The sequence below is a fragment of the Mytilus galloprovincialis genome, chromosome 4 (assembly GCF_965363235.1).
Source record: "Mytilus galloprovincialis chromosome 4, xbMytGall1.hap1.1, whole genome shotgun sequence".
Classification (NCBI taxonomy): domain Eukaryota; kingdom Metazoa; phylum Mollusca; class Bivalvia; order Mytilida; family Mytilidae; genus Mytilus; species Mytilus galloprovincialis.
This window is the reverse complement of record NC_134841.1, coordinates 48,490,523-48,505,526: the sequence shown is the minus strand read 5'-3', so window position 1 is coordinate 48,505,526 and position 15,004 is coordinate 48,490,523. Positions and strand designations below refer to the sequence as shown.

Here is a 15,004-nt window from a genome sequence, read left to right as displayed (position 1 = left end):
ATCAACAGTTAAAATACCAATAACAATAAGAAACAACAACGACTGAGGAAGAATATCAGATATGATTTCTGACACACTTTTGTCGTAATGGCCAATCAGCTCATGATGGCGACCGTAAAATTTCTTGAGTGATGACCTTAATTTGATTGATTCATAGCCCTGTCTTAGCAATTTTTTTTTATAAAGCAGTATTCCTTGTTCAACAAAATCAACGTACTTTGAGCTAGCTCTAGAGTAACGTATCAATTGAGAAACATATACTCCATATGCTAGTGCCGTTAAGATGTTGCTACACAGAAATAGAAAGTTGACTATAGAAAAATCAAAATCAACGCATTTGTCATAAATTTTGGTATTCAACCTACCATCAGTAGTCATTTCGAGAAAAAGGTCTAAATATGAACCAGATTTATCTGTGTCGGTAGTATCTTTAATTTCAAGTTCACTTAAGATATATTAAATGTAAGTTATCACTGAATCTATTATTATTAAGAGACAGTACATCATCAATATACCGAAAGGTGAAATTAAAAGACTGAGCTTTCTTTTCTACTCTCTGTACAAGCCCTTGGATAAATTCTGCTTCATAGGAATACAAAAACAAATCTGCAAGTAGAGGAATTGGTACCCATTGGGATTCCAATAGTCTGTTGGAAGACCAAACCTCCAAATTCAACAAATATGTTGTCAATAAAAAAAAGTCCAGCATGCCAGTGATATTCTCTTCTAAGAGAATTGAAACGGATCATATCTACATAATAGAATGTGTCATGTTGAAAACTATATTGTAAATACTTTTCCACAAGGATAATCCGTTAAAAGTTTTCTGTTGCATTTTTTCTCTATTTAGCATTATTCTTGGAATTTCAACGGAGAATTAGTGTCATTTGCTGTCGAAAATGTCAAACAAAGCAAAATTCAGTTCATCATTGCAAACCTAGAAAGGTGTTATTTTACTTATTTTATGCAATATTTGCATCCTATTATTTGTTTACGTTAGCATAATTATCTGTAACTTTAAATGGTCCTGGATAACCAACTTGCTAATGTCGTATTTCAAGAAAATTAAAGTCATTATTCAGATATACTAGTTTACCAAATAACATATTAAAGTATACTTATCCGTTTAGTTATCATGTAAATTTAATAGCCCACAAGGAAGTAAAAAGTAAAGGTAACTTGCAAAATATGTAACATATTGTAAAAATCAATTTTCATTGCATGTATATAAACATTTCTTTGTTATGGTTATAAAGCTCTAAGACGAAAACATAAAGGACACCAAGATGATTTTCTATACGGCAGTTTTGCTTATTTTCTTTATGGGAGACATGTTTGCAGACGCAAAGTGCTGGATATCACCTCTGGGAAGTTTGCAATTGTAGATGTGTATTATTTTAAATAGGTTATTAAAGGAATGACTGTAAAAAAAATATGTCTTAGTCTATAAAGAAAAAACAGCAAAAATGTGGTGCACACTAAATAACGCGCGTAGCACCATAAATCCATTAAAATATCATAAAAAGGATGGACAAATGTTGAAATCAAACGGTTGAAGACCCAACAAGAATCATTCAGACTTAGTTATAAGCAACAGTAGGCAAAATATTAACATACAAAATATAAAAGAACCTGAAAATAAATAAAACTCCGGAAATCAAGAACAAAGAGATTCTTTTTTAGAGCACGGCCGAGCCTCATCCTCGAATTATCCAAAAAAAAACCGGAAAATAACTATAGGTACATTAAATAACCAAAACGCTTGGTCAAATGGACTTTATTTGAAACAAGCACTTAAGAGATGTGAAATTATATGTATATGTCGTGTACATGTTAATAGTTTGTACAAGTTATAACCTGTACAAGAACTTTGTAAGAGTAATTACTTGTACGAACCATCATACAATTTATTACTTGTACAAAAAAATTGAACTAGTAATTACCAGATAAATTTGTGTTAAGAAATTTTTTTTAAAAATCGCTATGGCTTCCTCCGCCTCATTTGTATACTTATATCTCGAATTTGACATTTATAGTCATCTCAGTACCATAATCTATGACAAACGAGACGATTTTAATTTAGAAAGTATCAATGTCCCCCACCTTAGTAGCAATATCCCAACTTCAACTGCATATGGGATATGCATTTCCCAAATTATATTTAATAGGTTGTAGCTCCTATTCAGACTTTGTAAAACGTCACAGTATCTGAGCAGAAAGTTGATGAACCAGGGGTATGTCAAAGAGCGTCTCGTCCTTTTAAAAAAAAAGTTCATCGGAAGATACCTGGTTGATAAATATTCCGTATCAACTTCACAAGTATTACATGATGGTCTTGATGCATAGATTCAGCAGACTGACGTTGTTTATCATTTAATAATTTGTTATACTGTTCCTTTATTTGTCTTTGTTCTATTATTAAAATTACTTTTACTGTTTGGTCTGTTTTCTGCGATATCCATTTGACGTGACTCGGTACTATACATCCCGTCTATGTGTTTGTATTATCTTTCATTTTGGGTGATGTGTTTTGTACGTGTGATTTTTTTTGTTTCTTTGGTACATATGACGTGGCTCTATAGTTTTAAAGATCCTGCCATTATGCTATTGTTCTTTTATAATGCCATAATGTTATTGTTTTATTGTAATGCCATTATGTGATTGTTCTATTATAATGCCATTATGTTATTGTTCTATTATAATTTTGAATATACTTTTAAACGCAAAATTATTTTATATTTCTTCCTGTGTAACGTTTATATTTTCTGACGTCAAACACGCAAAGCAATGAATTTGGTTGTTTAATTTGATAGATGCATTTTGTGCCTCGTTGTTAAATATTTGTTTATTTTGAGATTTTGATACAGTGATGAATGATGTACCCATATTTTGACAATTTTACCTATTGTCTGTTTTGTTAACGCAATGTTGTAAATAAAATGGAATTTGATGCGAATGTCATACAAGTGAAAGGTTTAGCGCTTTAAAACCTGGTTCAATCCACCATTTTCTACATTTGAAAATGCCTGTACCAATTCAGGAATATTACAGTTGTTGTCTATTCGTTTGATGTGTTTTATCATTTGATTTTGTCATTGGATTAGGGACTTTCCGTTTTGAATTTTCCTCTGAATTCAGTATTTTTGTGATTTTACTTCAGAGTTATATTTTCTTTGCTTTTTAGGGAGAACTGAATTTGGTACATTTATCCTGATGCATTATCCACTTATATTTTCCCATCTGTACTTGATTAAAAGTCAACATGGTCTACCTGATAGTTGAATCTTTGACCTCCACTTGACTACGAGGATTAAAGACTGTGGTAGTGATAGGACAAAATGTTCAAACATCAGAGTGAAAATCAAAAAAAATTGTCTGTTGCTTTTTTAACTACTTTCAACTAATTTGTATGCCTCAATTACCAACGTTGAGTGTGCTGTTCTAATCATATGGTAAAGATCAACTTTACAATAATAAATATTTTCGTCTCTTTTGCAAATGAGTTAATTTATTTCTAATACATTCAAAGCATCATACCGTCTTTAGAATTATTTTTGAAGTGCTGTCTTCTTTTAACTTAAAACTTGGCTTCATTTACATAACTTGTAGTTTCCCTTTATCTTTCACTTGTAAATACTGAATTAGTAGAAGATTCATTGTCATTTCACAATTTATTTATTTTATCATGTTTTTCTACGATGTTTTCCATTTTACACTTTAATTGCAAACTAATCTGTACATATTTACTACCATATTTATCAATTAAAAGTATTCTCATGTTACAAGTTTATACTTTGGCGCTTATTATAAATTATTTGTTTAAATAGGATGTTTTGTTGAGAGCAGCGAATAGGCCAAGGTAGGATAATGATTTGTACAAGTTATTATCTTTTCATTACAAATTAAACAAGTAATTATACTTGTACAATTGAATTTGTACAAGTAATAACTTGTATGATGGCATCATATAACATGTATAAGTAATTACTTGTACAAAATGATTGTTTGAGAAATAACATGTACAAAATAATAACATATACACGACACATATAAGAACATTGGTTATATTCATCTGAGAAACATTACTTACCGTTAGTAATACACATGAAGTAGAGGCAAAACTGTTGATGACAGTATCAACACTTAAGATATCATATGTGGCCGTGGTTATGACATTGACATTACAGTGAAATATATGCCAGATAGAAATGAACGAATATTGTATTAACAAATAACATCCAATATGTTTGATAAATGTTTAAATGCCATCAGGAAATGGAAATTGTGATGACAAGTATAAAGATATGCTAGCTCAGCTGGAATACTTAATTGTAAAATATCAGGAAAAATATAAAAAAATTTGGATGGAGAATTTAATGAGTCACTTCATAGAAAGTATAAATCAAGAGATATGTTTTTAAAACGATTGATATTCAACATCTATTTAGAACTAGCAAACAAATATCCAATTAAAAAAACATCATTTTTATCATGATAAGATGTCTAAATCACAGATAGATTATTTTCTGCACAAGAGAGCGGAGAAGAATAAAAAGTTCACAGTATGTAAATCAGACATCGAGCCTCTAAACGTTTCTGACCACACAAGTGTCATAACAGAAGTTTAAGGATCATTGAAAAAGTAACAACAATCGTTAAACGTCCTGATTTGAGAAAATGTGATAAAGATATATATCAAGAAGCCATGACATAATAGACCTAACTGCAATTAAATCAACAACAGAGGCAATTGAAAATGTAGAGAATATAAAGCATAATGCAGGGAACCTTTCGATCCCAGTCTATAAAAAAAACCAATCAATTGTTACAACAAAAGGAAAAATACTTGGACAGAAACAATACTTCTCGAAATAAATACGAAGGCGTTCTATATATGGAAGCTAGACATACAAAATCATGAACTTAAAAATGAAATGTATAATACGAAACGTCGATTAAGGAGTGCACAACGTAGGGCATTTATTTTTTTGTACATAAATTAGGCCGTTAGTTTTCCCGTTTGAATTTTTCCTTTCCATAACAATATGTATGTGAAATACATTTTCTTACTTGATAAGGAAACTAAAAGAAGGGCAAAGATATGATGTTTGAATAAAAGTATATTATATAGCTTTATGTATATAGCTGAAAGGTTTATATTTCAGTAACAAGGTTAGTTTTTGTGCATTTTTTTGCTAATTAGAAGTTGGTTTTATTCAAACAACGTAATAATGACGTTATATAGGAATACGAATCAGGAACTGTTACCGATACGATTTGACACCAATTAAAGTAAATAAACTTAATAATATAATAAAGACGATTTGGACTGTAATACATCTTTTAAATCTGCAATAAGATAAAACCTCGGCACTAGGGAACAAACAACTACAATTAAAACATTTTACGAAAAAGCAAAAACACTATGAAACCGAAATCCAATGAAAGACTGAGACCTTCATTATAATTTAAAAATAAAGGAATCTTAATCAAAATTTGCATTTTTTTCCATGATTCATATTTCAACTATCTAGGCTTTGCGGGTCATCATGACTGTTTCTTTCAGTGAGTAGTAATAGCCCTTCCAGTTGTACCAATTCACACCATCAGCATATGATTTGTGATTCCCTTTCCGGAAGGGCCCATTCAGGTTGCTGAAGTGACATCATAAACTAAATAATATAATAAAGACGATTTGGACTGTAATACATCTTTGAAATCTGCGATAAGATAAAACCTCGGCACAAGGGAACAAACAACGACAATTAAAACATTCTACGAATAAGCAAAACCACTATGAAACCGAAATCCAATGAAAGACTGAGACACGCATACAAATTTAGAAAAAATGGAATCGAAACCAAAATTTGCTTTTTTTTAATGATTCATATTTCAACTGTTTAGGCTTTGCGGATCATCATGACTGTTTCTTTAAGCGAGTATCGATAACCCTTCCAGGTGTACCACTCGATGCCATCAGCAAATGATTTGTGGTTCCCTTTCAGATAGAGTCCATTCAGGTTGCTGTAATGACATCCTTTATACCACCAGGCGCCCTTGAACTTCACTGCACATGACCCTCTATACTTATCGTTATCCTTATCTTTCGTTGAGAATTTCATTCCGTTCTGATAAGCCATCGAATCCCCTGTAAATATGAGTAGTATCTTGGAGTTGGAATTCAAATATTCAAATCATATCCAAGTGACTAACAACATTGGCATTGTAAATTATGTTACTATGTGTTCGGATGCAAAATATATTTTTTTTTACCAATATATAAATAAACAAATCATTACTATTTCTGTTGAAAAATCGAACGTTTTGTGTCTATGTTTTAACAATATAGAATATTGTACTAAGGTATTGTGATGTTTTATATATCTAATATATGTGTTTCTATTTGATATAAATGTATAAGCATACTGAGATTTAGTATATATATACCATAGAAAATTTCTAAAACCAAGATCTTTCTTATGAAGGCATTGCATCGATGTGCAAAACGATACACTACATTATTTTATTTAATAAAAAACGCATTGAGTATGTACAGCACTACCAAAATACAAAATGGAAAAGTGAATAAAAGTTTCGACAAATATTTCGTAATTGATAGTTATCCTGCATCATTATGATGTAAATTAATCTAAACAATCCGTGTTGATTATCTGGTTATTGAAAAACTAGCATAATTAATTGTCCAATTTTTGTTATTTTTTTGCGATCCTTTAAAATTATTAACTGCCATGTTAGTGATTGTTTAAACTAAAAGTAACTGATACATGAGTAAATGAATATTTTTTTCCGTTCTAATTCAAACAAATAAATGAATAAAATAATTACGCATTTAAAAGATCTTTATTTGTATGTGCACCTAGTGCCTTGATTTATAATTAAAATAGGGAAATTTGACAAAAGAATAAATGAAAAAACAGACATTTGAATATTATTTAGATTTTATTTGGAATTTTACAATAGACTTAAGATCTGCTAAACTATGTTCAATATTTCCTCAATGTAATAATGTTTTCCTTTTATCAAATTAAGATGTAAGGAAGATATTTGATACATATAAGGGTCAACAATATAGTCCAATAATTTAAAGGGGGGTTAGAAATACAGAAATACAAACGGCTTACCTGCATCACCAGAATAACCACCAACATCCAAAACATAACCAGAACTTTCTCTACCAACACTGAATTTCTCATACAGGGCATACTTTCGGTTGTTTTCGAAGTCTTTCAGATCAATCCTCAATTTATATTTTCCTTGAGAGGTAAGTTGATGTAGATTGTCATTACCTAAAGGAAATTTAGCTTAAAAGCACATGAAGTGAATAATAAAGGTGTAGGTAGGTGTGATTTCTTTGAAGCCGCGAACATACTTTAATAGTTTGAAACCTGGTCTTGTATGTATTACAGACTAGGGGAATAGCTCTGGTAGCATGGATGGAGGCGATTACATACGGACACATAAAAACACATCAGCTTCCTTTTTTACATTTTAATCAGACAAAGATGACGTCACAAACAAAAACACAATTACTGACAAAAGGGGAACAACTTTCTCTTTCTCACAGAAACATAATCCGACCATACATACTGATATATAACATATGTTGTTCTTTTATGTACGCTTTGTTAAATGTAATCTACTGGTTGGGACTGAAAGTTTGAGATAAAAGAAAATCTTTATCCTGACACTGTTACACGTGATGTCGAAGGTTAGGAGCCTTGCAAGAAGTTGTCAATTGGGTGGTTTTAAAACTTCTAGAAATATAAGCAGAAATGAGGGACGAGTAAAGGAAAAAAAATGAAAACAGAACGACTGAATTGAATTAAAGGATGTTCGATATACTGTATATTTCGGGGATTTCAATGCAGAAGAATAATAAAAAAGCGATGTTCCTTTCCTTCTTGTTTGATTTTTGATGTGCATGAACTGATTTTGTGTCGTGGATAGATAACCCGTATCATTTGTGTTTCTATTATTTTAGTCTTTTAAAAACTGATGTTTAATTCCCTTTTCAGGATTGTCAGAGAGCTAAAAAAACATTTTGATGTTATTCCAAAACTTGAATACATAAAATTTATATTATTATATATAATTATATAAAACAAATACTAAATAAATAAATGATTTGGAAAAAACGTTAAAGGTATAAAAAGTCATCAGAATTCCGAATGCAATTATGTTATATCCGGGCACTGTGGTTCTAAACCTTGGTTTCATCTGTTTTTTTTTAATTCTGAAACTTGGTTCTATCCGGGTTCTTTGGTTCGAAACCATGGGTACTGGTTTAACATCCGGGTTGTTTTGGTTATAGCAACCCAACTTCTTTGTTCCATCTGGGTTCTATTCCAGATCATTCTAATGTTCCCGTTGAACTTGGAGAAGATAACCACAAGTATACGAATACAAAGATAAAGTAGGTCAAAGACGCTAAAATTGTTTCATTACATTAAACATTTCAGCATCGACGGTAAAGGAAGCTTATCTATTTTAATTAAAAAACTAGATAAACGTAAAGCATCGGACAGATTTTTACAGTATATCGAACATCCTTTAATTTAATTCAGTCTTTCTGTTTTCAATTTTTTTCTTTTACTCGTCCCTTATTTCTGCTTATATTTCTAGAAGTTTTAAAACCACCAAATTAGGACATGTTGTTCAAATGGCCAATGATATGTGCATCTAGCCACTTGACCAGTTGACGACTTGCATATCTATTTGATTGCTCATTTATTTTCAAGTTCGACCGAATTTTATTTAATTGGCTTTGTAATAATTTCAGATTTGATAAAAATGCATGTGAAGTATATGTAACAAATTCATTTGAAGGGCATGCATATAATCATTCGGCCCAAAATATAGAGAGATCTATAATTAAGGTGGTAGACCTTGGTTAAGGAAAATAACTCTTAAAATCACCAGTACGTTTGTGTTAGCCATTTTCATACAAGCATACAGTGTTACCATTGTCCGCCCGTCCGTCCCGAACGTCCCGAAAATGGGTTCCGTTCTCTTAACTTTAGTTTGCCTCAATCGAATACTATAAAAATTATACACAATTGTTTTAGAAATAAAAAAGAAGATGTGGCATGAGTGCCAATGAGAACTCTCCACAAGCGACGACATGACACAGAAATTAACAATTAAAGGTCACCATACGGCTTTCAACAATGAGCAAAGTCCATACCGCATAGTCAGCTATAAAAGGCACCGAGATGACAATGTAAAACAATTCAGACGAGGAAGCTAACGGCCTAAATTTATGTACAAAAAATAAACGAAAAAAATATATGTAACATATTAACAAACGGCAATCACTGTATTACAGGCTCCTGACTAGGGACAGGCACACACATACAGAATAAGGCTGAGTTAAACACGTTAGCGGGATCCCCACCATCCTCTTACCTTTGACAATAATTATTATCACATAGCACAAAATCAAATTTAAAATTTGGTAGCGTCACTTTTACCGTTCATGAGTTATTATGTCCCTTTAAAACATACAAAATGCTGAATTTTTCGTTTCCGTTCTCTTAAATAAGTCTGACACAATCAAATGTTATAAACTGTATACGCAATGCTTATTACCCCATAAAACAGATCTATCAAGTCCAATATTGGGTGGCGTCTCTGTTCATGAGTTATTAGATGTAAGAAGATGTGGTACGAGTATCTATGATCCAAATGTCAACACGGAGCCTTAAGATAGGAAACATACTAATAGTTATCAAAGGTACCAGGATTATAATTTAGTACGCCAGACGCGCGTTTCGTCTACATAAGACTCATCGGTGACGCTCATATCGAAATATTTATAAAGCCAATCAAGTACAAAGTTGAAGAGCATTGAGGATTCAAAATTCCAAAAAAGTTGTGCCAAATACGGCTAAGGTAATCTATGCCTGGAATAAGAAAATCCTTAGTTTTTCGAAAAATTTAAAGTTTTGTAGACAGGAAATTTATGAAAATGCCCAGATTATTGATATTCATGTCAACACCGAAATGTTGACTACTGGGCTGGTGATAACCCTCGGGGACGAAACGTCCACCAGCAGTGGCATCGACCCAGTGGTTTAAATAGTTATCAAAGGTACCAGGATTATAATTTAGTACGCCAGACGCGCGTTTCGTCTACATAAGACTCATCAGTGACGCTCATATCGAAATATTTATAAAGCCAATCTAAATCTGTTGTTTCCGTTCTTTAACTTTAGTTTGCCTCAACCAAATGTTTTGAAACTTATGCACGATGCTTATGGTCACAAAATGGTCAACATTATTGAGTTTTGCATCTATATGATGAAGTTTACTCATGTTTTTCCACAAGCAGGGGCATCTGTGGCCCATATACACGTTCTACATTTTAGTAAACAGCTTATTTACTTCCTTTGAATTCTACTTCTTACAGAATTAACTTGCACATTTTTTCCAGGATCTCGGTGCAGTGATAGTGATATTACAAGTAACATGTGACCAGCATAAGAAATAGTTTCGCTAGATTTAGCTCTCTGTCTAAGTGTACTTTAAAGGTTCTTTGCGCTGAGTTCAGTTTATTGATATGCATATACCTTATGTGTGAACTTTTAAGGTGTAAAAGTAGACTACCCATATCTACATGCCCATGAAATGAAATATAAGGTAAAATGATTGAAACATTTTTGCACTATCTATCACAACAGGCAGCACATGGTGCTACTGAAGCAGTAAATGTTCTCTCTAATTTTCACGGAAATTAAAGGATTTAGTTTTCATTTGAACCAAATATTCTTAAAAATTGAAAATGGAAATATGGAATGTGTAAAAGAGACAGTAATATGACAAAAGAGCAGAAAGCAGTCGAAGGCCGCCAATGGGTCTTCAACAATGCGAGAAAATTCCTTTCCCGGAAGCGGGCTTCAGATGACCCTTAATGTGTACTAGTTCAAACTCCATAACATAAAACTGAACTTAGAATTAAAAACATATACAAGACTTAAAAAAACACAGACTCCTGATTTGACGTCAAGGTAAACATACCAGAAGACACACCCAATATGCATAGGTCAAGAGTCAAAAAGTCATTGTCTGGTCAAGAGTTCCTTGTCAAAAAAACACAAAGCAGATTTTGTTGAAAGGGTCATCGTTGTATACAAAACTAACAAAATGTATCTATCTATCTTAATATAGATATAAGAAGATGTGTTTTGAGTGCCAATCAGAGAATTCTCCGTTGAATTCAAACAAAATATAAATATTGTAAATTGAGGACAACGATCAAGCTCACATGAAGTTTCTCGTGCCACTAGACTCACCATCTTATGACAATAAATCTACATGACACATATTCAGAAGCAAGGTCAGTTGAAAATTATATTTTGAAGTCAAGGTAATATACCAAGGAACACTGTATCATGATGACACACCCAACGTGCATAGGTCAAGAGTCAGAAAGTCATAGTTTGGTCAAGAGTTCCATGTTCCAAAGTTCATCATGGTGCATGTAACAATGTCTTATGTCATGATGCACTACACATGCCAAATACAGAAAACCAAGTACAGATACAGAATCACAAGACATATAGCTAAACTCAATGGAACGGTACCTGTATTGCAGATAACTACAATTGCCTTCAATATAGAACATAAACTCTCGCAAAACTACAAAGTTAAAACCGTCTTTCACAAAAGTTTGGGCAGGATTCTTTGCAACAATTATCTGTTGATTGAGAATTGAGTCGTACAGTTATGTCAATAAATAATAAACGGTAAGATTAGACATTAAAACACTAAAAACTAGTAATGTCTAACCTAACCATGTGATAGTACTATGGGAAACTGATGGAAACACAAGATACAGTCATGAAATTTAATATTTGCAATAGTACGACCAGAACAATACAAGACGGAGTTGTAGACAAATGAATGTAATGATCCATACCAATTTTTAATCTTAATGCACAAATAAGGAACCATAGTTTTCATTCAATTTATTTATCTAAAATGTACGCTTGCGTTAAACAATGGAAATTAACACTGTATATTTATATAAACGATAAATAATTATATTATCTTGTAAATAAATACATAAATGAATGGATAAACATAACACGCGTCCACAATGACTAAACAAGAAAATAATAATAAAATTGTATTGCTTTCAAAAAGGCATTTTATTTATGTGTCTGTCCAAAGTCAGGAGCCTGTAATTCAGTGGTTGTCGTTTGTTTATGTGTTACATATTTGTTTTTCGTTCATTTTTTTTTTTATATAAATAAGGCTGTGAGTTTTCTCCTTTGAATTGTTTGACATGAGTTGTCTCATTGGCAATCATACCACATCTTCTTTTTTTTTCAAATAAAAACAGTTCGTATGATTTGTTACTTTATGAATAAAATACCTGTATCAGATAGATGACCTAATGAAATCTTAAACATAACTCCCTATATATGTAAAGTATGTATTACCCAACCAAAATTCTTCACATTGGTCACCAAATCCTCGCTTATAAGAATACCAGTCTCTATAGAATGTTGTCTTTCCGTTCATTCTACGTTGAATAACCTGAAAAGAATAGTATATAACACATATGTTCCATATATTCGTCCAATTCATTTAAAATTGCAATGCCAAGAAAATTATTATCTTAATACGATTAAAGTCTTTCAAGGGTAATTTAAAAACCAGGACAAAAATAAATATATATATATATTTCTTCATTTTCCCATTTTATCAGTGTTCAGATAATACAACGAAACCAATGAGAATTAATAAAGAAAATTATTTTATTAAGAAATACCGTCCGAAATTGAATAGATGAACGATAATCTAGAAGCTATTTCTTTTTATATTGTTACTACGTTGTACTATATTATGACGTTCAGAACTAGATAATAATGTCGCTAATAAACGTTACCCCTGACGACGCTCAACACATTTATTGATGTTCGATAAATTGTATGAATTTCTATGAACTAATTCGTAATTTCTATTAATAAATGTGTGAAATTTTTATTCCAACTTTATGTAGCTACAAACATATTTTACGCAACATCAATAAATATGTTACACTTTTCCTCAAATCATGTGTAGATTAAGCTACAAAAATATGTTTTTGTCATGCATCCGATTTCACCTTAACAGATGCACACGCCTGATGAAGCTAATTTGTTTAGCGAAATATTGCGTATTTCTATTTAAAATCTAATAGAACTTTTAAATGTATTAATTAGCGTGTTTAAGTTATATTCTTAGACATTTATATATATATATATATATATATATATATATATATATATATATATATATATATATATAAACCAAAATCTGGTATTTTTTTAGAATCTAGTTTAAAAGATAACATAACTTGCTAGATATAAAATTTCTACTTGGTTGGAGGAAATGTATTTACAATTCGTTTATATAAAAAAATTGAACGTACTCTTTTTAATCGTATATTAATTGAATACTTCATTAACCCATCATTTGATTTTTTTCATCTAGTTATCTTTTCAAACTCACAGTCCAACCCCCACCATGTTTCTTCATTTCACAAAAAACCTTGAAACCAGATATTTTGTAAGGGAAGATCTGGTAAATTCCACTTTTACAAGTTGATTTGTCCAGGTCACCGCAATCGGTTGGTCGTTTTACTGAAAATACAATATATATATTTAAATATACGTGACGTTTTTGTACAAAATTTAGTCCTGGTATCTATGATGAGTTTATTTACTTGAGACATAGGCTTTTTTGAATTTCATTATATAAATAAATTTCATACCTTTGCATGTCAGTTCGGACTCCCCATCATCATGTTCCGTTGTTTATTTTGGATTTTCTGTAATGCTCGCAATTTTGTCAGAGAGCCACACGACAAATGTATTCGCTGCTTCGCCGTAAATTGTATCAACTACAAAATAAAGGTATTTCACAAAACGATTCAGTATATATTAGGATAGTTTACAGCATAATGGTCCCATTCATATTAGTAATTGTTCTCTAAAACATGTTTGTGATATTGATAGCGGATGAAATAATTCATAACTTAACTATAATGTTTAATGGATGTAAAGAAACCAAGAAAAAATCGAGTAAATATGATCCTTTATTGGTTCTATGATATCTTTTTACCTTATTGAAAAATAATAAATATAGTATCATGATAAAAAGAATAACTTACCAGGTCTGTTGTCTTTTCCTAGTTTTATGTGTGAAAGCGTGTTTCCCGTATAGAAAATTAGCAATATTGTCGTATAGAAAATCATCTTGGTGTCCTTGATGTTTCCTTTAAAGTTTGATAACCTTATCAAAAAAAATTCTATATACATGCATTATAAATTGATTTTTTATAATGTGTTACATATTTGGCTAGTTACCTATGTTTTCTATTTCCTTATATGCTGTTTACATGAAAAATTTGTTTGTAAGCGCTCTCACGTGTATAATCTTAGCCAGATCGTTAACTAATCTATATTAAAGGTTCATATCAACATTGTTTTAGATATTTTTGAATGTCAGTGACGATTAATTATTCTAAAAAGAGTTGGAAATATTAATCATATTGGAAATTGCATTGCATTTTCTCTAAAGTCTGCATTTCGCTATTAACAATAATTTGGAAGGGCATTTTAACTCTGCTCTTTAGTCAGTTTGTTTTTGCCGTTTGAATAAAATATGTTAATGAAAATATCTTTTAATGACATGTTTGCGTTCGAAACGCTTTTCTTGATTAACATTTATCGATGCACCGATCATTCACTTATTGTTGGGCCAATGGTTTTTAGTGAATCCTTTAATTGTAAATATTTAGATGATAATTTATTTCAGAATGGAATTGAAAGAAAGAAATATGACGGGATCTAAATGATGAAATTTTATTAAGTCCCAACAGAGAGCACTTTAAGTGTTGATATCCCATATGTTTAAGCCTTTGTTAACTTTCTCCTTATTGTGGTGTAGCTGTCCTGTTTATACTGTGCTTATTAGATTGCAATGTCAGTAGTTA

The 15,004-nt window shown here is 31.2% G+C and overlaps 1 protein-coding gene across 1 annotated transcript; it reads right to left on the bottom strand.

The window, feature by feature from the left end:
- Nucleotides 1–5,900: 5,900 nt before the first annotated feature.
- Nucleotides 5,901–13,979, bottom strand: LOC143071041 (ficolin-2-like). The gene is made up of 5 exons (XM_076245122.1): nt 13,964–13,979; nt 13,519–13,649; nt 12,465–12,561; nt 7,143–7,322; nt 5,901–6,148 (listed from the first exon to the last, which is right to left on the bottom strand). The coding sequence occupies exons 1-5, from the start codon at nt 13,977–13,979 to the stop codon at nt 5,901–5,903; spliced, it is 672 nt and encodes a 223-aa protein (XP_076101237.1).
- Nucleotides 13,980–15,004: the final 1,025 nt, after the last annotated feature.

What these genes read in the sequence shown, in the direction of transcription:
- LOC143071041 (XM_076245122.1), bottom strand. An exon ending in AACATGGTGGGGGTTGGACT is followed by an intron (nt 12,562 to 13,518) that starts GTGAGTTTGAAA and finishes TATTCTTTTCAG; the next exon opens with GTTATTCAACGTAGAATGAA. An exon ending in TGGTTATTCTGGTGATGCAG is followed by an intron (nt 6,149 to 7,142) that starts GTAAGCCGTTTG and finishes TCATATTTACAG; the next exon opens with GGGATTCGATGGCTTATCAG.